This window comes from Euprymna scolopes, chromosome 21, assembly GCF_053919585.1.
Source record: "Euprymna scolopes isolate OS-2025 chromosome 21, ASM5391958v1, whole genome shotgun sequence".
Lineage (NCBI taxonomy): Eukaryota > Metazoa > Mollusca > Cephalopoda > Sepiida > Sepiolidae > Euprymna > Euprymna scolopes.
The window spans coordinates 72,975,881-72,997,451 of NC_136502.1; the positions used below are offsets into that span (position 1 = coordinate 72,975,881).

A 21,571-nucleotide genomic window follows, 5' to 3' on the forward strand; every position below is an offset into this window, starting at 1 on the left:
AATGTATGCGCCGATGCAACACATGAACAAGAAAATAATAAATGTTTTTAAAAGAAGTGTTCTGGCATAAAGGCAATGTTTGTAATTGTTTGTATGGTCGCTAGGACTATATATTTTTTTTAAAACAGTTTGATAGGATTTAAATTAAAATGTGCAATAAAGAGCAAGAGACGGAATATCATTTTTGCAGAAAATGTTTCTTTCTTTTTAACCCAAAAGAAAAAAATTAGTTTGTTGTTTTAAACAGTTCCCCGAATATCTCTGAAGCAATACAAAGTTATATATTGTTTTCCTTTGGTAAAATTTATAAGCTTCAAGTACAAAGCGTACAAAATGTGTTTCGAAAGCTGTTAGGGAGATATTTTTGAAATTCGCTTTCAACTACATCAGTGTGAAAAGACAGAACTTTGGTTTTTATACCTGCAGAATTTTTGGGTGTATATAACAGATGGACGCACAACTGGAATGCTCTTTGTCCAGCCACTTTGAATGTTTGTGGCGAGTTGCTACACATTTATCTTCTACTAGACGTACTCACAATACATTGGGTCATAACTATTACCACTATTTAACTTTGATTTCATTTGAAAATTCGTAAGAGTTATGTAAGTGAAAATAATTTTTTAACCAAAAAATGATTGAAAAAGAATCCACTAAAAATCAAAGAATTATCAAATCTTATTGAAATGAATGAATTAATTAATTAAGAAATAAATGTTAATATAAATTATTTTGTAGCAGTTGCATGAGAAACTATTTTGTTTAAATGTATGTTCAGATTGAGTTGTGGTTTGACTTCGTGCATGCACTCACAAAACCTAGACTTATAACTACATAGTTAGAGTGCAACAGTATAAAATCAAAATTAATACGTGTCAACGAATCTTGATGTAAAAAATATGATACAAACTAGTTTCAGTTTTGATCGTTGCTTGATAGGATGTGCTATCTTGTTCTCATTGTTTTGACACAAGACACCTGCTAGAATGGAATTCAGAATATAAAATTTGGTTATCGACAAAAGTCAATGTACTAAACAATTTTTGTTGTGTTCCAGTTTTCATTTGAATAAAAGTTGATACCGATTTAGTAGTGAAGATGTTGGTCTTATTTATGTAAGATGGTGACCTTTTCTTGTTCAATATTTTATTTCAATTAAAATGCAGCCAGACGCAACTAATTCTACCAAGTCCTGACTTTCTTCTAACCAATCATCTAACCAACAGCACATCAAAAATTAAATACTTGTTGCTATTTTTTTTATAACATCGACTGAAACTTTGAAAATAAAACAACCGAGATAAGAATAGTAATCCTGATAATCCAAATTAGCAATCCCCATCTAAAAAATCCCGAAATTATAATAAACATAGATTAGATTAGTTGACTTTCATATAACTACTTTTTATTTCTTAATGATATTTTTGACAACTGAGGGTGATGTTGGAGGCTTATAAGGTATCTTCAGTATTTATAGGTATAAAATACCTATAAGGTATTTTATATTCTGATTGTTTATCTGTGTTCATCATTATATTCGGTTTAGTGCATGTTTTACATGCTGACATGTGTTGGATAGCTTTTATAAATTGATTTCCAAACTAACCTGTCTCTGGCCAGGTTTTTATTTATCCTTCTTTCTTTCAAGTCCTTCCTTATTACTTCCTTCTGTATTTTCCTTAGACTTCCACTCCCTGTTACATCAACTGTTCTACATCTACTAATTCAATAATTCTTTCAACATGACTATAACAAAAAAGTTTTCTGTTCCACACATATCTCTCTGTACTGTCCAGATTGTATCTTCCTCAGATCTAAGTGTTGTATAATGAAGGGAAAGCTCCCGGTTTTTAGTTAGAAACGAAGTAATTAGAGTCGAAGATAATTATTATTAAAGAAGAATGCTGCAATCGAACTCAGTATCAAAATCAATAAAATATAAGTAAATCAAAGAAAAGGTAATTAAAAAAAAATAAATGTGAAGAAAAACAAAGGTAAAACATGAAAAAAGAAAACATTTAAAAAACTTTTCTTTTTTTCTATTTGTGTTTGTTTATTTGTTTTATTTTCAATAATTAATTGCATAATGACCACCATGAAAGATCACATAGAAAGTGTTCTTACAAATAAAAATAAAAAATGAAATAAGTTTTGATATCAACATGAATAATAAAAAGCGTTTTAATTACTTGAATGTATAATCTTCTTATTCTTATAATCATATTTTTAATTACAGAAATCGTTAATAAAATTCACAATCCTTTCTGTAATTCTAACCATATTTGAGACAAATATATTTCAATCTATGTCTGACTTTTTCACCAATTTTCAGCCATGAATATCGTTCACTAGTCTTCGTGAAGTTATTTCAAAGATAATGTCTATCATAACAATCTCCAGACGATTCCAATAGTTGTTTACTGATTAGTAGGTGTGATCTTAAATGCGTTTCAAACTCATGAACCCTTATCTCCCCTCTCTCCCCAAACTTTTAAACGTGGGGTTATTTCAAAGATAATGTCTATAAAAATTATTTTTGAATATATATACACTGACATATGTCACCCTAACACTTGCCCATTAAAAGAGACCGTATGTGAAAGGACAGAGCAAAAAACTGACAAAATACCAAAACAATTTACATAGAATCTTAGAAAAGATACTTCCTTTATATTTTTAAACATCCATGAGAGGACAATATACCCCAAAACTTACAACCCAAAATAAATTCAACCTAGAACAAAGTTCTACAGAATTACCCTTGCTAGACATACTAATAAAAATTTAAAGCAATAACATTGTCACAAACATTTACCACAAACCTACAGACAGCCAACAACATCTCCATTTTAAAAACCATAGCCCTAAAAGCTGCCTAAAATCCATACCCTACTCGCTAACATGCAGATTTTGCAGCATCTTCATGAATGAACACTTTTGAATAATCTGACTGAAGGAACTACAAACCAAACAAGATAAAACGGGACAAAGGACAAGTTTCCACACACAACACAAAAAAAAACAGAATTGTTCACAGTAATAACAAAAACCTTGTCCTACTCAACCAAAACAGCAAACTAAGCAACATACTAAAAACAACAAAAATAATAAAAAGCAAACACCAACCTAAAAATCTCAAACATATCCTAATCTCATCCAAACTCAATCAATACACAACATAGAGGATCACAAAATGCAACAAACAACAATGTGGAGTTTGTGTCATAATAATAAAGGGAAACATATACACATTAAAAAACGCAACACAAATATTCAAAATTTATGTAATTTATGTGGTTTCATAGTATAATCAATATTGTATATAATTAATATTTTTATTAACAAGAGAAAAAAGTCTTTGGTCTATTGAAGATGTCAAACTTTCGATTTCATCTGATAAAAATTTATTTGGTGGCAGTCAAGAGGTGATCCTTGGGGGTGTACTGCCTTCCTCCAGAATAAATCTTCCTTTTAAAGAGGCTCCACAGATTTTTGATGGTGTTTAAATCTGGAGAACAAGCTGGCCATTGATTATTTTCCTATGTCTTGCAAAAACACTCTCCAAATATTCAGTAGTTATCTTTGCAGCATGAGATGGTGCATTATCATGTTTGATTATCATCTTTTTCTGGAATGACAAATTCTTCTTCTTGTGTCAGGGTTCAATGTGTTTTTTAATGAAGTCAATGTACAGTTTGCCAGTCATTTTCACTCCATCTGCGACTCTTAATGGCCCTTTCAGCTCATTATCAACGATTGCAGCCAAAAGACATCACATCACCACTCTCTTGTTAATGCCTGATGCAGTGGGGATTTGAACCCTCATTGTGGTACCATCCTCTCCTTCAATTATTGGGTCTATCAAGAGTCGTCTGACACTCATTGGTGGACAAAACAGTTTGAAAATTGACCTTCATGTGATTTCTTGCTCGCTCCATTCTCTTTTTTTTTTGGGAGATATCCTTTAATGGAGGGCGAACCATATTTTACAACCGTCCTCAAGATTCGATATCGGGTTGATTTCCTTTGGGCAATTTTAGATTTCTCAATTTGATTCAAAGCACTTTTACGTCCGATCTTGCATATAAAGTTGAAATGCTGAAACAAACTGCAAGTCACCAAAATCGCTTTTGTTTGTTTGCAGATTAGCTTAGAATTTTAGATGTGCATATGTGTTAGTGTTGCCATATAACGTGTCACGTTTCATTAGTTTTTTATTAAAAACTATCGAAGTTAGAACAAAAAAATATCGATTTGCATATAATTCTGGCATGCAGTGTATTTACTAACATAAGAAAGAAACTTTATCACATTATTCACTCCTACATTAAAGAATCTTAATAAAATACATAAACAAGAAAAATACAGAACACACTTGTATACACACATTAAGCAGACCCCCAAAACAAACAGAAAACAGAATGAACATTGAAACACACACACACACACGTACCTCACACACACACACACACACACACACACACACACACACGTACCTCACACACACGTGTTTCTCTCATACGCAAAGAAAAGGAAACACTCATAAAAATTAAAAATAAACAAACTCTTGAAACTCGGACTTCACTGCGGTATACACACAAACTCATTCTGCAGTACTGTCTTTAATCTGATTTATGACGTACGCTTCTATTACTAACTTCTCTAACTTCTAAGAGACAATCTATCATGGTTATAAACCATAACTTCAACACACACATGAACTCTTCTCTATTTCAACAGGCATCTATATATCCTCGAGTGTCTAAGGTTTCTCTATACAGGGGTTTGCTAGAACAACTTGGCATGAGGATACTTTTCCCTAGAAGTAAACCCTGACCAAATATTCAAAATCACATAGTATTCGCAGCCCAAATAAGATCTCCTCACTATGGCTAACCCACATTAGCTTTTACGAGGAACGTTACACTTTCTCCAAGGGATGTTACCTCAAATAACTGCATGAAGCTGGATACTCCACCAGACTAGATAAATTCTTGTCCTGGAATACAGTAAGGCCAAGAGACCAAAATGAAAGGTATACTACATGAAAATGGTTAATTGGTGGAGAAGAAAACTATGTTCTCAATTTCTTTACTAACTCTGTGTTTGAGAGATAAAGAACTTTAATGGAACATTCGAATATCTATGCATTTCATATAGAGTTCAAGTGTTAGCCCCAGGTAGTGAGCCCCTTGATTTCTGAGAACGTCGACTGAAGTAAAATAAAGCTAAAAAAAGAACCCTTTCCACAACTAACTCGTTTCCTTATTCTTACTAACAAAGATAACAAATAAACTTGTTTATTAAATGTTACAATGAGATTTCTTGTCTTCTCCATTTCTACACTCTCACTTTCTATGCTGGAGTGTCCGGTGGACAGGGTCAGCAGAGAGGAGAGAGATCTTTCTTCAATGATTGCTGGGTTCTCTCTGCTTGATGCCCAAAGAGGCCCAAGAAGTTCCTCAGAGGACAAATCGAATCAATGCGCCCTGCCAACTTATTGATCAGTGTGTAGCTGAATCATTTCGCATGTACATGGATTCACAAGAGGAAATAGATCTTTATTTGTAACCACTACATAACCTAATTATATCTCCCTCGATGTTTAAGTAACAGAAGTAAGCATGGATACAGAAAGGGGAATTGAAGAAGTGCTTCAGAGGATAGATGAAATTAATGTGCTTTGCAAACTGGTTGGTCAGTCTTGCAGAGACATTTTTATGTGAGAGAAAATAAGTTCTTATTTATGACTGCTACACATTAATATATAACACGTTCATAATACATAAAACATAACACATAAAACAAAACACATAAAACATAACACATAAAACATGCTATTCGTTTTATTTACAAAAATAAGAGGAGACATACAAAAAAAAAACTGTGTAGAACGTGAACATTCTTTATAGTCTGTCATTTTGAGGTGCAATTTTTATTAGAGATCCCCAAATGCTAAATGTGTCTTCAATATTATTTGAAATAATTAATAAAAAAAATACATTTTCCTTGCCATGTTTTAAAAAATATAATTACCAATTGAAATGTTTGTTTTTATTTTATATTGTTTTTGGCACTTGTGCGTGTGTTTTAATTTTTGACAATTCTTTTTTGCTTTCATTCTTGAAGACAAATCAAGAAGATCCTATCTGAAAATATCAAAGTAATGCAATAAAAAAAAAAATAAAATAATTATCTGAACATTTATTGAATAAAAATAAAATTAAAATTTTTTTTAATACGTCCATAATTAAAAAAAATTATAATGTCAATTAGAGCTAAATGAGACCCGGAAAAATACTTCCTTTCCTAATCCAAAAATTCTTTGGGCACTCCTGAACATTTCCATTTGAATTCATCATTTCTTTTACTTGTTGTATTATACTAAAGTCATTCCAAAATAAAGCTTCCTATTTTTTAATTAAAAAAGTTGAAGAGCTACAAAGACGGGAGTGGTATCATTGAAATGAGCAATCTTTTGTATGCAGGAATTTATTTTTCTACATAGTCACCACCATTTTTGCCAAGAATTCAATGACGCATCTCTGCTTCTTACACACGTTCATGATAGTGGGTTGCTTTCTTAGAGTCTCACACTGTCAATATCTGCAAGAGAGTGATGAAACTTTCAGGTCATGAATGCATAAGTTTAGCCATGATAACAATGCAATCTGCAATCCCTTTAATCAATTCAGGTGGAATAAAAAAAATATAGGAAGAATTACTTTTGGAACGTCCCTCGTACATTTCCTCTCCACAGATACATGTCTCAAAGGAAAATAACAGTCTGTTGATAGTTTTTTTTTTTGTTGGTCAAAGTTAAAAAAAAAAAGATGTCGTGCATATTCAATGTATTCACATCCATTTTTGAAGAAATCTTTTAAAAAAAGTTTAGGGTCTTCTTGATTTGTCAACCCCTGTTCTGAAAGGAGTTCTTAAAAAATGAAAACAAAAACATTATCCAAACTAACACAAATGCACAAGTTCCTTGTTTTTTTTTTTTCTAATCTATATCTAAATAGACGTCATTGGCATTAATATATACAACTAATACATATATACAACGTTGGTATTCAGCTAATATGTATCAAAATACTAATTATTGAAGTGATTACGTAAGTCTTGTCTTTCAAACTTATCTATTTTTGAATCTATCCAATTCCTATAAAATGAGACTTTGGTGAAAATTGTCAGGTTTTTCTGTGGGGCTCGTGAATCAACGCCAGCAAGTACTAATACTCCATCACTTTTTCGGTAACATCGCAGAGCTGTCCCAGAATCCCCCTGGAAAAAGAAAATAATAAATATAAAAAAAATAAATAAATACAAGAATACATTAGTGGTCTTTTCTTTCCTTTTTTTTTTTTTATATATTTTAAACTAGCAAAGCTAGAGCCATATAAACAGCAAGATTAAAAATGCTAAAAAGTGTGGGTAACATCTTTCTTTTAAAACTTCTCTTCTATCGTTCTTTTGCTATTTCTATTCTCTCCCTTCCACCTTCCCTCTTTTTCTTCATCCTGTTCATTACATTTCTTGTTTTAATGTAATTAAAATGAAAAAGTTTAACCCGAACTTTCAGTTTTAAAGTTATTGCTTTCGTTTCATGTCTTACCACTCAAGATTATAATGAAACAGATACTTGTCCCTATATATATATATATATATATATATATATATATATATATATATATATATATATATATATATATATATATATATATTGTAGCAGAACTAGCAATAACTGAAATGAGGGGAAATAGAGAGCTTACCTCGGATACGTCTGTTGTGTTTTTGGGCTGAACGGAAGAGAGAGTTCCAAGATGGTGTCCATGGGTTTTTATTAGCGTTGACCCCATGCAATTCTCATGCTCTTGCGTGATTATGCAAATATATAATTCCCAGCCGCTATAAAGGCATGACGCTGGAAAGCAGTCAGGCAGTGTCCTGCAGATTGTGTGTAGGTGGTTCTGGCGATTGGATTGTTCTTTGTAACGAACCACGTGTCTGTGAAAAGCGAGTTATTTTTTTTCTTGCTTGTGTCTCCTTCTTTCCCTACGGTTATTACAGCCAAGAAATCCCTCTCTTCTAGAGGTGGGCGATACTGACTATTTCCTATCTGTGTTCCTGATGTTTTTTTTTTGCCTACTACATTTTGCTATATATATATATATATATATATATATATATATATATATATATATATATATATATATATATAATGAACTCATTTTTCTCCTCTGATTTTGACCTTAATAAGATTGAAAATCAAGACATTTCATGCAAATGTGATATGCACAAACTGCAGCACAATATCTGAGGTGTGTTATAGGCCTATTATCTCTCCACTTCCTCGATAATCGTAGATTTCTATATATTTTCTGGTGAGAATTCACTGCCAACATCGGTTAACATCAATGGAAGTGGTCAAATCTTTTTTCTCTAAGAAATTCCTCCTTCCCCCACCACCACTTTTCACCATTGCGGGATCGTTCACAAGGGACAGTTACAAAAGAACACCGGTTTGGGTTTTCTTTACTTCGTAGTTGCTTAAAAAACCTGGATTGAACTTAACTGGATCGAAGGGTCATTTATGCCATTTGTTTTTTTGGGGTTTTTTTTTCGCTTTTAGCTGTTTTTTTTGTTTTAGTTTTTCTCCCTGATTTTTCCTTTTTGTTTTTCCGATTTTTTTTTTTAAAGAAGTTTTAACTTTGTTTGCTGTTTTTTTTTTTTTTTGTTTTGGTTTCGACGATTTTGTACAGATGTTTACCATCGTTTTTTTTTCGTTTTTTTTTCTTATTTAAACAGAGTTACTACTCCGATATTCTTTACTTTAACCCCCTCCTTACACACACACCTCCAAACAACCGGGCAACGATAGGTACCCCTGCTAGTTTATATATATTCCCGAGCAATGCTGAATTATTTCTCTTGTTCCCATCAATATAGCCTTAATTCAAATAATATATCTTTCTCCTTAAAATAGTCTATTTTGAAAAAATCTAAATCATATAAACCCAATTCAAAATTTAGTCAACTTCGCATTTCCAAAGTAGCCTTCTTCTAATAATAAAACGTCATAATTGCCAAAAATGAAGTCATTTCCCATTGTAAACATAAGAAAAGGTTTAAATATGCCCAATTCCTGGTTCCAACGAATATACTACCCCCATCCTCTTTCTTATCGTTATAGTTTACGTTCTATTTCCCTCAACTTGATCTAGCCTTTACTTTTTAATTCACTTATTCCATCCCTTTTTATTGCTCTAGCCTATAATGTATCTTCATAACCCTATATAACCGTTTTCTTCTATTTTTATTTTTCTATTTGGTCCGACTTTAGGATAAATTTAAATAAATATATGTTAAATTGAAAACTAAATTCACACACACACACACACACACACACACACACACACACACACACACACACACACACACACATATATATATATATATATATATATATATATATATATATATATATATATATATATATTTTAATATCTAAATATTTTTCCTCTAAGCCTTTTTTCTAAGTCCCTAGCATAATGAGTTGTTTGGTAAATCTATACTATTCAACAAAACATGTGTAAGAAGTACAACACAACCAATAAAATAATTTGAATGTTATATAAATATATGTTGGAATGTTTCTGATCTTGAGAACATGGTGCAATGGGGAAGAGGTGACTGATTAATTTTAATGCATCTAAAACCAAGCTTCTATCTTTACATCATCAATGCTCTAATCCCATCTGGCATCAATTAAAATGAATGGCTCTCATCTTGGGGAGGCTCCATGTTTTCACAAGCTTCTGGGTCTGATCTTGATCTGAACACGTACACAAAATCTATTGCCAAGACTACTGGAAAACTGGTGGGACATTCTACCATTCCAGAAGATATCTCACTAATGATGCAATTCTCTACCTGTATAAGAGCCAAGTATGTCCAAGGATGGAGTACTGTTGCCACATTTGGGCAGGAGCTGCTAGAAGCACTTATCCTGCCTTGACAGAGTACAAAATAGACTTCGTAGCCTAAAGGGGAATGCTCTTTTCTTTTCCCTGCAATCTCTTTCCCACAGAAGAGACATTGTGAGCCTGTCTCTACTTTATCTTTATTTTCATGGCAAGTGCTCGTCTGAGCTCCAATCAATGGTCCCTTCTTGCCTAACTTTCATGGAAAACACTCGTCATATCTGAAACCACTACCAATAATTTCCCCCACTTTTTATCTAAATGTAGATTTCATGAACAAAGCTTCTTTCTTAGAACTGCTTGCCTGTGGAACTCTCTTCCATTCCCCTGCTTTCCAACTGACCAAATTTCCACTACTAACGATTACTATGATATTGTCCCATTGACTACCACACACTCATTAACTTATCCTCAAGTGGGCTCCGGGCCTTGATAAATGGTGACTCTTTTGTAAAAAAAAAAAAGAAATGCTTGAGATATATTAGATCATATAAAAAAGAAATTATGGTTCCAAAGAAGAATAAGAAGCAAAGGAAGAAGAAAGAAAAGGTATCTGTGTGTCTGTGTGTCTGTGTACATTTCCGTACGCAATAACTCTGTCAATTAGTCTACAGGCTCGAAATTTGATATACAGGGTACTGAGATTTGGGAAAATCGATGTGATCGGTTTTCGGCCAGAAATTTGGCGATTAAGGGGTCAAAGTTCAACGATTTGACCTTTGAGAACTCTACCAAACTCCTCCGACAATTTTCGGTCTAAACACTTGAAATTTTAGATATAGGTTCCTTGGACATGGATCTAACTTAATAACTTAATTTGAGCCCAAAACAATAAATGTTAAGGGGTCATAATAGGGGTCAAAGTTAAAAAAATTGACCACATTTTTTTTTTCTTTTTGCTCCAAATACCCGGGTAACCCTGGGCACCCATGCTAGTATATATATATAAAGAGAGAGAGAGAGAGAGAGAGAGAGAGAGAGAGAGAGAGAGAGAGAGAGAGAGAATAAATAGTAGAGGGTAATGGCGCCTTTTTACCTTTCCAGTGATATGTTGAAGAATACTGATTTTACCAACGCAGATTTCACGTTCTTCATTGAATTTGCTTTTACCCCTACATTTTGCCGGGTCTTCAATCTTCATGAAACCAAAGTGGAGTTTGTTAGTCAACAGTTTCTTCGAACGACCTAATTGACAAAACAAAAAAAGAGAAACATATTTCACAAAACACTGAGTTTACACCCAAAGAGAAGATTTGCCAGTATTATGAATATTGAGTTATCGCCTATGGCCTGTAACTAAGTATGATTGAGTGACGGTCCTTGTCTTGTTCGGTCATATGGAATCCATATTTGTTATCATTTGTATGCTCAGGAACAAAACTTCTTTGTATCATTGAACGGTTTTGTATTTTATTTCTTTATTTATTAGTACTGTGGTAACAGTGAGGTAATGTTCGACCAAGATGAATTACGCAGTTGAGATCAGAACCGTGATTCAGTTATAGATAGTTACAGGCCAGTGGGCAATAACTCAATATTCATAAGTTAACACTGGTACTTAGAATATTGGTACAATGAGTCAGTAACTTTGAATGTAGGGTAAACTTCACTGTATGTATAATCTTTACTGAACATAAAATCTTCACTGTATACAAAAACTTCACTAAAACATCGCCTTATATTGAGCAACAACAACAGCAGCAGCAACAACAGCAGCAGCATAGAAGATCTCTTTTATATTTCGTTCCTATTTAAAGGAAGAAGCAGTTAAAATATTCTTGGCCTTTATTTACAACTAAAACAGACATTTAAATTTCACCAGAGTTGGATGTACTTTTATTTATTTAAAAAAATTTTTTTTTTTTATTACATTTTCACCCCAAACAAGGCAAATTGCCACTTTGGTGTAGGGGGCTACTATCAGGGGCAACAACTACTGGGGTACTATGTAGGGATTTGGGTAGCAAGATGTTGGTCCACGTTACACTTGAACTTCTGCACGTCAGTACTGTTGGGGAAGCAGGGACCTGGAATGGAATTCCAGAGTCTAGCTGTTCTGGGGAAGAAACTATTGGAGTAAAAAGATCTTCTACATCTAGGGATCTCTACAGTGTGGGGGTGGGATTTAGCAGCCTGTCAGGTTTGTCGAGAGTGCTCACGTCGTGGGGGCACAAGTGATTGCAGTTCGTCAGAGCATTCACCACTAAAATACTTGTAGAAAAGGCAGAGGGATGCAACATTTCGTCGATGGGACAGAGGCTGAAGCTTAGATGCCAGTTCAGGGCCTATCAGGTTTGTGACTCTCTTTTGAACCTTGTCAAGGAGCGAGAGACTAGTAGCAGATGCACCAGCCCAGATGTGACAGCAATACTCCATACATGGGCGAATGGTGGCCTTATAGAGGTACAGGATACTTTCGGGTGTTAGTAGTTTTCTAGCACGGTAGGGAGAGCCCACCTTTCTTGCAGCGGCCCTGGCAATGCCTTCAATGTAATTGTTCTAACTCATGTTTCCTGTGAACGTTAGGCCAAGGAGTTTGAAAGAGGGACTCTCAGATAAAGAGTCGTTGGCCATTGCTATGGGTGGTAGAGAGGGTTTCTTGTAATTATTGAATGAAACTAGTTTAGTCTTGGCAGCATTGAACACGACCAACCACTTTTGTCCCCATTCCACTACAGATTGGAGGTCTTCCTCTAGTGTTTCTGCCATTTCTTTAGAAATGTGTTCATTCGTCTTCCTGTTGTGCCTGCCATAGAGTGTAGTGTCATTAGCATATATACCCATCTCAGAGGCAATTTTGTCGGGGAGGTCATTTATGAATATCAGGAACAATAGAGGTCCAAGGATAGAACCCTGGGGCACCCCCGCATTTATATCATATTGTTTAGATGTACGACCGTCGAGGACAACCTGGATTTTTCCCTTATCTAAGAAGGATTTAATTATGTTAAGTATTCTACCAGTGATACCGTATGATCTGATTTTCCTGAGGAGACCCTCATATCCATATCCTGTCAAAAGCCTTAGATATATCTAGAGCTACCGCTCTGCCCTCCCCCGCTAATTAAAGAAAAACATGTGGTATGTAAAAATATATGTGGGTATGTACATACTTCAGAAAGTTGACCTTTCCTTTGCACAGTTCCTAGTCACTCTTGACTTGGATACTCTTAAAAATGACAGTTTGCTGTCCAGTGAGTTCAATCTTACCTCCTGAGGAGAAAGCCCTTTTTGAAAAGCCTTTTGGTGATCATGTCATGATAATAACACTAACTAATCAGTTTAGAGGCAGACTCTTTTGTTAGCCAGCCTAGTAATCCCTTTTCTCTCTATTGCGATTTTGAAAAGTTTACATTTTCACTAGTCTGTTTGAAGTCCAGGGGGTTGAATGCTAGTGATGGAATCTCTTTCAGACTTGATTTGTTTTCAATTGATTCTATCTCTTTTCTCCATTTTCATGATTATGCCTTCTATAAATCCACACAACAACTTACTATTTCCTATAATAACATTAGAGGTCTCAGGTCAAACTTACCAGATGTTCAGCAGTTTCTCTTGGGCAAATCTCTTCACATCCTTGCTCTTTGTGAGACATCTGAATGCAAAAATCTACGTGTATGGCTATTTGCCGATTGTTTGCTTGGACTCTTCCACACATCTGCATGGTCTTGCTCTTTTTCTTTGCAGAGATTTCCCTTTTGCACGTGTCCCCAGTCTTGGATCTCATGGGTGTCCTTTTCAATATCTGAGAGTGTTTTTTGCTGCACTCCACTTCCTATACGTTCTATTTGTACTGTTCCTCTTCTGACAATGATTTCTCTGTTGTTGTTGTTGTTGTTGTTGTTGTTCATTTAGCTCGTTTCACCAATTTGCTCTTCAGATACCTTGTCATAATACAGCTTCTTGTTTGCAGTAGCTTCTTTTCAAAAACTGTGGAACTTTCTTCTTGCTGACTGTTTTCATCTTGTTTTTTCTTTTAAGATTAAGGTCAATAGATATCTCCTATCTTTACGATAATCATCTTTCGGTCTGGCTTCATGCCTTGTTTGAAGCGATTTCTATAAAAACCAATAAAAACTTTCTTTCTACGTGTGCCTATCATCAAATGAAATGTTCATGAACAGAGTTTCTTTCCTAAAATATCCCATTAACGCGAGATAGCTTCACCGCAGCCTACAATATGGTCATCTTCAAATTAAAATTTTGTTTGTTCAATTCATCATTTTCAATCCTCTCATAATCTTCTTCATTATTCAATCTCATTAACTATTAACCCCGATTGGCTTTTGATCTTAATAAGTACTGATTTATTCGTAGCACTATATTGCAGAGATGGATATTTTAGCTACTTACTAGTTAAATAAGCTTGAATAAACTTGACAATGCTGTAAAAGATTGGTTAATGAAATGAAGAAAGGAAACACTTACTGATTCGTCCCCAGCCTGCAATCATACAGTTTGTGCCGACCGGGAATACATCTCCCTCTCTTGCCATATGTAAAAGTTTCACCATCCTTGAGATTTTTACAGGGTGTCTTAACTTCAGAAGGGCAATATCGTTAACTGAATAAGAATAAAAGCGTGATTTTAAGTTTATAATTACTCATTAAAACAGTTATTTCAAAATTTGAATAATTAATGATGTTGGGCTTTACACCAAGGCAATTTTGATACACGTTAATTCCTGAAACTCCTTTCTCACCCCCTCCATGCATGTTAATATACACCTGTTACTGTCTATACCAGGTATGTTAAACTCAGGATCCCATGAGAGTCATGTGGATGAATATGTGTTGCCATGAGAACCGCATGTAACTGATTGAAATCATTTAATTATTGCAGAATATTTTTTTTACTTAGAAACATACAATTTGAATACAAATGATATATTTTCAATCCTTCCTTTCCATAGTACACTAACAATTGCATCAAGTTTCATTGAATTTTATGGAACAATCAGAATAAAAAATGGGATTGTGGACAATATATTGATTTTAAATGTAAAGAAACAGTCTGATAAGGTAAAGCATGTTTTCTCAGTTTAAATTGTTAGTTCACTTCGTACTTCTCACAACGTAGTAGGATAAACTGTTACTGTTGGCCGGGCACCATAATAAATATCCGCTCAAGACAAGGGACATAACTAAATATATAGAAGAAGGCCACTAAGTTCAATAACTCCAACTTTAACATTGCTGGTGTCTTCTGGTAAGTCAAAGTTCCAAGAAAAAGAAAAAAAAACAACAACAACAACAACAACAAAACCCCCAAAGAATACGGATTATTAACACAAGTTTCTTAGAATTTCAGTAGAGGTTCCCATCTTTGTCAAACAGTTTACAACCTTTTTTCTTTCTTTTTTTTTTACAAAGGAATCACCACTTATCAAGGCCAAGAGACCACTTGGGGATAAGGCTTAAAGAGTGTACAGTATACAATTGGACAATAAAGTAATCGTTAATAATGGAAATTCGGTAAATTTGTTAACTTATATGGAACGGCTCATCAAAAACTTGTTTATGTTAGACTTGAAGACAACCATATTGTAGTCAGCTAGAAAGCAGGAAAAGGGAAGACAATTCCATAAGCGTGCAGTTCTAAGAAAGAAGCTTTGTTCATGGAATCTATGTTTAGGTGTAGGCACAGATAAAGAGTGGGGGAAATATTAATAGTGTTTTCTGCTAGACGGGTGTTTCTTGTGAAAATTTGGTAAGGGAGGACCATAGATTGGAGCTCAGTCGAGCACTTGCCATGAAAATAACGATAAAGCAGAGACAAACTTGCAACATCTCTTCTGTGAGAAAGAGGTCGCAGGGACGAGAAAAGAACATCCCCTACAAAGCTACGAAGTCTATTTTGAACTCTATCAAGGCAGGATAAGTCCTTTCTAGCAGCTCCTGCCCAGATGTGGCAACAGTACTCCATCCTTAGACGTACCTGGCTCTTATATAGATAGAGAATTGCATCAGCAGTGAGATATCTACTGGATCGATAGAAGGATACTACCATTTTTCCAGCGGCCTTTAGATTTAATGTATATGTTCCATTTAAGATCAGGAGTAAAGGTCAATCCCAGAAGCTTGTCAAAACATGAGCCTCCCTCCCCCAAGACGAGAGCCATTCATTTCAATTGATGCCAGATGGGGATCAGAGCGTTGATGATGTAAAGATAGGAGCTTGGTTTTAGATGCATTAAAAGTAACAAGCCACTCCTTTCCCCATTGTACCACGTGCTTAAGATCAGAGGAGAGAGAATCGGAGAGAACTTGGTCATTTACAGTCTTAGATGTGCTACCATAGATAGTAGTGTCATCAGCATAAATGTCTATGAATGATGTAAGGATGTGATTTGGAAGATCATTAATGTAGATCAGGGAGAGAGTTGGCCCCAGGATGGACCCCTGAGGGACTCCAGCATTAATACTGTGAGCTTCTGATTTTTGCCCATTAACCACTACTCTTATGAACCTATCAGAGAGAAATGATTTAATAATTGAGAAGACATTTCCAGCTATACTGTAGCTGAAGATCTTGTAAAGTAAACCTTTATGCCATACTCTATCAAAGGCCTTTGATATGTCAAGAGCAATTGCCCTAGAAAGGTTGCTTCCATTAAGAGATTCGCTAATCATATGAGATATAACTGTAAGCACATCTGCTGTAGATCTAGCAGAACGAAAACCATATTGTGTGTCACTAAGAAGGTTATTTTTGCTAAGATGGTTGATTACTTCTCTATTTAACACAGATTCCAGCAACTTACTCATGACACAGAGGAGACTTATTGGCCTGTACTGAGAGGGAGATGAGAGATCACCTGAATTCTTAAATACTGATGAGATTTTCCAGGGTGATGGGAAGCAATTCTCCTTAAGACAATGTATAAACAGTTTTGTAAGTATGGGCACTAGTTCTGGTTGAAGTTTCTTGAGTACTATAATTGGAATACCATCAGGGGCGGTTGCTTTACTGGAATCAAGGTTTTTGATTAGCTTGGCAACATCACGTGCAGATATTTGCATATCACATAGTGTGTTTTCTGATACAGGAGGAAATATTGGGGATTGGCGGCCTTGGTCGCAAAGGGTAGAATTAGCTGCAAAGTTCTTGGCGAAGAGTTTGGCTTTGTCTGATGCTGACGAGATTACCTTAGGTCCATTGATGATAGTTGGAATAGAGCACATGCTTCTGTTCAGGATTCTGTTTGCTATTTGCCAAAACTGATGGGAACCAAGCCGCTGCTCAGCTACTTTGGACTTAATAGACTGAGATTATAGCTCTTGTGTTCTTTATTACTTTTTTTACAGTAGTTGCTGGCAGTCCTGAAAGCGGCTTTAATCTCAATACATCTATTATGCTGGAAGCAATGGAAAAAGTGATTTCTGTGCACAATGGCAGCAGCACATTCTGGAGAGAACCATAGCTGGCTATTATGTTTTTGCTAGAACTTTTTCGAGGGTATGAAACGGTCTATACCTACAATTAACCATTTTGTCAGGTCTGATACTATAGAGGACACATCCTTTTCAAACATGGAACACAGAGGTAGATCTGATATAAATGTATGGAAGCTATCCCAGTCAGCCATAGTGTATCGATATACTGTTTGATGGAGAGGTACATCTGAGGACTTATTACATTTCATTTTTATCTTAACTGATACAACAGAGTGGTCGGAAGATCCAAGTGGAAACAGAACGGAAGTTGAACACAGTTTGGGGCAAGTTGTGAGAAAAAGGTCTAGGAGACTTGCATACTGGTCGTCATTATCGGGCACACGGGTGGGTTCATGAACAATCTGATTGAGGTCACAAGCAATGGAGAAATCATGACAGAACCTCCCCTCATCATCGGTCTTGTTTGAGTGGGTCAACCATTCGACGTTGTGAACATTGAAGTCTCCACATACGTGAATATTAGCTGAAGGATAACCAGATAGGACGTGGTCAATTTTCTCAGATATGCTTTTAAAGATAATAACTCTGCTGTTGTAGAGGCGATAGAGAGCAAATATAAATGCAGTAGTTTGAGCAAGTACAACCCGGAAGCACATATAAGGTAAGTTAGGATCTTCTCTGGAGATGTCCCTACCACATGGAAAGCCATCTTTAATATAGGCACATACTGCATGTTCATGGCGATTTTGGAGGTCAGATTTGGAAGTTAAATTAGAGTATCCTTTAATTACGAACTCATCTAGGGAAATAGTCTGTCCACTGCCAGTTTCACTTAGAAATAACATGTCTTGTTTAGTCTCCTGTAATTGGGTTTCAACCTGTGGAAGGTTAAAACGTAGACCCCTGATGTTGGAGAAGGAGACATGGTAGTGGGGTCTATGTTAGAAGTTGGAGATCTGGGTTTAATTGTGTATTTTTTCTTGAAAATTTTCATGATGGAGTTTTGTGGTTTGTGGACTGAATCGACGGACTTGCTTGGAACAGGGCAGAGAGGGGAAGTAAGAGAGAAATAGAAATGAAGAAATATATATATTTGTTTTTTTGTAGCACATGAAAAGGTAAAGCCATAACAATTACCCACTAATGTGGCATCGAGAGGCCCCACCAGAAGTAACTGCATGGTCCAGAATCCATTCACCAAATGGCAATACAGCGGCCCTAGTATTTTGCACATGCTGATAAGACAGCCTCCTTAGTGGTTAATCCAAGGTTCGGGTCCCTGACGATCAGATGGATAACATCAGCCCAGATAAAATGTTTACTTCCAGCACCCTTACTAGTAACATGGCTCCAAGAATAGATATAGAAACAGAAAACTTCTGACATCTCTGACGGCTGTTCACGCAAAATACAGCTTTTTCTTCTTCCTTTGTCAGAAAAATCACTCATTAAAAAATGAGGACTAAGTGACAAATAAAGAGAAGCAAGAGTAATGGGAGCTACTGATAACGCATCCACAATGGATTGTCTACTCTCCATTAAAAAAAATAATAAAATAATAAAAACATAAAATATTAAGTATTATCCATTTGGCGTGTTTAAGGGAAAATGGATACAATTGCCTAATCTATTTATGCTATCAACTTGGAAAATATAATAAACATTTATAGACGAGAAAAATCTATTATAAAAAAAAGCAATAATATATATTCAAAATTAACTTGCCAGATAGAAACGGCACATTTTTGCACGAGAAAACCTATTGCACAATTAATAAAACAATGAAATAAAGATAAAGATTAAAAACTGAAATAAATATAATATTAGCACTTATATCTAGAAAAGAAATAAAGAAATTACAAATTCACAACTTATCTGCTAAAATACGTCCTTCGTGACTGCAAATAAGAATTGATTTTGCTTGAAATAAACTTTAGTGTTCCTTTTTGAAAATAAAACGGCCATCACGTGATATAGCTCGCTACTTGGACAAGCATGTTCTTTTATAAACAGTAAGGTGTGGAAGGGGAGGGGTAAGAGAACAGCTTTTTCGGAATCTACTCTATGCTCTATTTAAAATGAACTTGCCAGATAGAATTGACGCATTTTTGCACGAGAAAACCTATTACACAATTAATAAAACAATGAAATAAAGATAAAGATTAAAAACTGAAATAACTATAATATTAGCACTTGCATCTAGAAAAGAAAAAATAAAATTACAAATTCAGAACTTATCTGCTAAAATACGTCCTTCGTGACTGCAAATAAGAATTGATTTTGCTTGAAATAAATTTTAGCATTTCCTTTTTGAAAATGAAACGGTCATCACGTGATATAGCTCGCTACCTGTCTCCTGATCCATGCAATTTGGATTTCTTCCTTTATCAACATTTCCTTTACTCTGGTGGCCCTGTCGGTGGTGCATTAGAATACGCCGACTGCCCCCCTGCAGAGGGTAAAAGTCCCTCAATGGGGGTCCTGGATATGACCTTAAACTATATCCAGTGGTGAGGCCCCAGCTTGTGGGCTTTGAGGAGTGTGGAGCCACCCTTTAATTACCATTGCTCCCAGGTCCACTCTAACCCGGAGTGGTAGTACCTGTTAGGGTCCCAACTATGGGTTAAATAGAAACCAACATGAAAACAACAAATATATTCTATTAAAAAATTTTTTTTTCAAAATCTTTGGATTCGGCATTAAATAACCCGAAAAGGGTTAATATGCCGTAATACAAAAACAACCAACCAACCTTTACTCTGGCCACATCAACTCTCAAACGTCTGTCACTTACAAGATTTGATGATTTTAAGGTCTCTATCAAAGATGTGGTCTGTTTTGCAAATTACTTCAGGCAACTCGGGTAGTCTGAAAATTTATTGCAGCATGGCAGCTATCAGTACACCTGCATCAGCAGCTTCACTGAATGCAATGGGCTCTTTGTTACTCAATCAAGTTTTTTTGATGACCAGTCTATAGGAGCAAGTCTATTCATCTTACCATAAACAAAGATGATAAATCCACCCTGTGAGGAACCATCCTCCAAGATGGCATAGGTGGTATCAGAATAGCAAACCACACTTTAATCTGAAGGATTTCCTAGCTGTGGAAAGGATATGGAACCTGTCTGATTTAAGATTTAATAGTGACTTGTTGGCTTCAAAAAGTAACTTCACTTTAGGAGATTTTCCTACATGCATCGAATGTTAGTCTATTTAAATCTGTCTTCCCTCTTCACTCAGCTCATCATATTTCCTTAAGGATTTTCCTTTTTTAATATCACAAAGATGATTTGGAGACAGGTGAAAAACTACCCTTTTGATATATCATTGAATATCATTGTCAAAGCTTTCACATTCTTGGTAAACGTCTGGAAGACCATAAGGCATTCTTATTTTGTGAACTTCGACTATAAAAGTGGAGCTAGATAAGCTTTTGAGACTTTCTTTTCCAGAGTCTTCATCAATGTCTCCTTGATTTACACTGACACAGACACCATGGTAGTCTGGCTACCTTACTAATTTTGCAATGTTATGAAAAGGATTTGAGATCATGAACATTGGCATAAATCAAGCCAGAAATTTCCCAAACATTATACAATATTACCTAGTGATGATAGCTGGAGTATGTTGCCACATCTGGGGAGGTGCCACTCTGAGCATTCTTTCCTGCCTTGTTGAAATCTAGTGGGGGTTAACTATAGTGCCTTCTTGATGATGCAGTGTCCCTTGAAGGTTATTGCATTTCCAGTTTCTCAGGATTAAACTGAATTCTGGGCATACATCATCTTTTCGGTAGTGTCTGTCATGCTCATCCTGATTCCTGCCAAATACAACCGAATCAGCACATATGGTGATGACTTTATTAGAAACGCTACCCAGTTTAACACATCGCTAGCAATTTTTCTTTTTAGCATTAACTGGATGATCCCTAGGGTGGATCTCTCCACTAGTTAGACTCATTTCGATAAGTCTTAACTTTTTGTTTCAGCTGAAGATTTACAAAAATGGATTGACCATCACTACAATGACGGAACCAAGCTTGACTTTTAGTGCCATTCCTATCAATTTGCTTATTTTGTTGGGCTATACCTTAAGGCCAACAACGGCCATTCGGTGAGAATGCCTTTCCATTATTTACATCAGGTTCATCTGTTTACTTGCTCGAAAACTCAGTGAGCCTAACAGCAAT

At 35.3% G+C, this 21,571-nt stretch overlaps 1 protein-coding gene across 1 annotated transcript in view; it reads right to left on the reverse strand.

Moving 5' to 3' along the window:
* Window positions 1-5,830: 5,830 nt before the first annotated feature.
* Window positions 5,831-21,571, reverse strand: part of LOC145242487 (chymase-like) — a 79,830-nt gene continuing 64,089 nt past the window's right edge. Inside the window, exons 4-6 of the mRNA XM_080105544.1 lie at window positions 14,412-14,546; window positions 11,020-11,168; window positions 5,831-7,284 (exon numbers count right to left, since the gene is read on the reverse strand). Of these exons, the coding sequence (XP_079961670.1) occupies window positions 7,096-7,284; window positions 11,020-11,168; window positions 14,412-14,546 (473 nt within the window). The 3' untranslated portion in view covers window positions 5,831-7,095. The remainder of the gene's footprint in view (window positions 7,285-11,019; window positions 11,169-14,411; window positions 14,547-21,571) is intronic.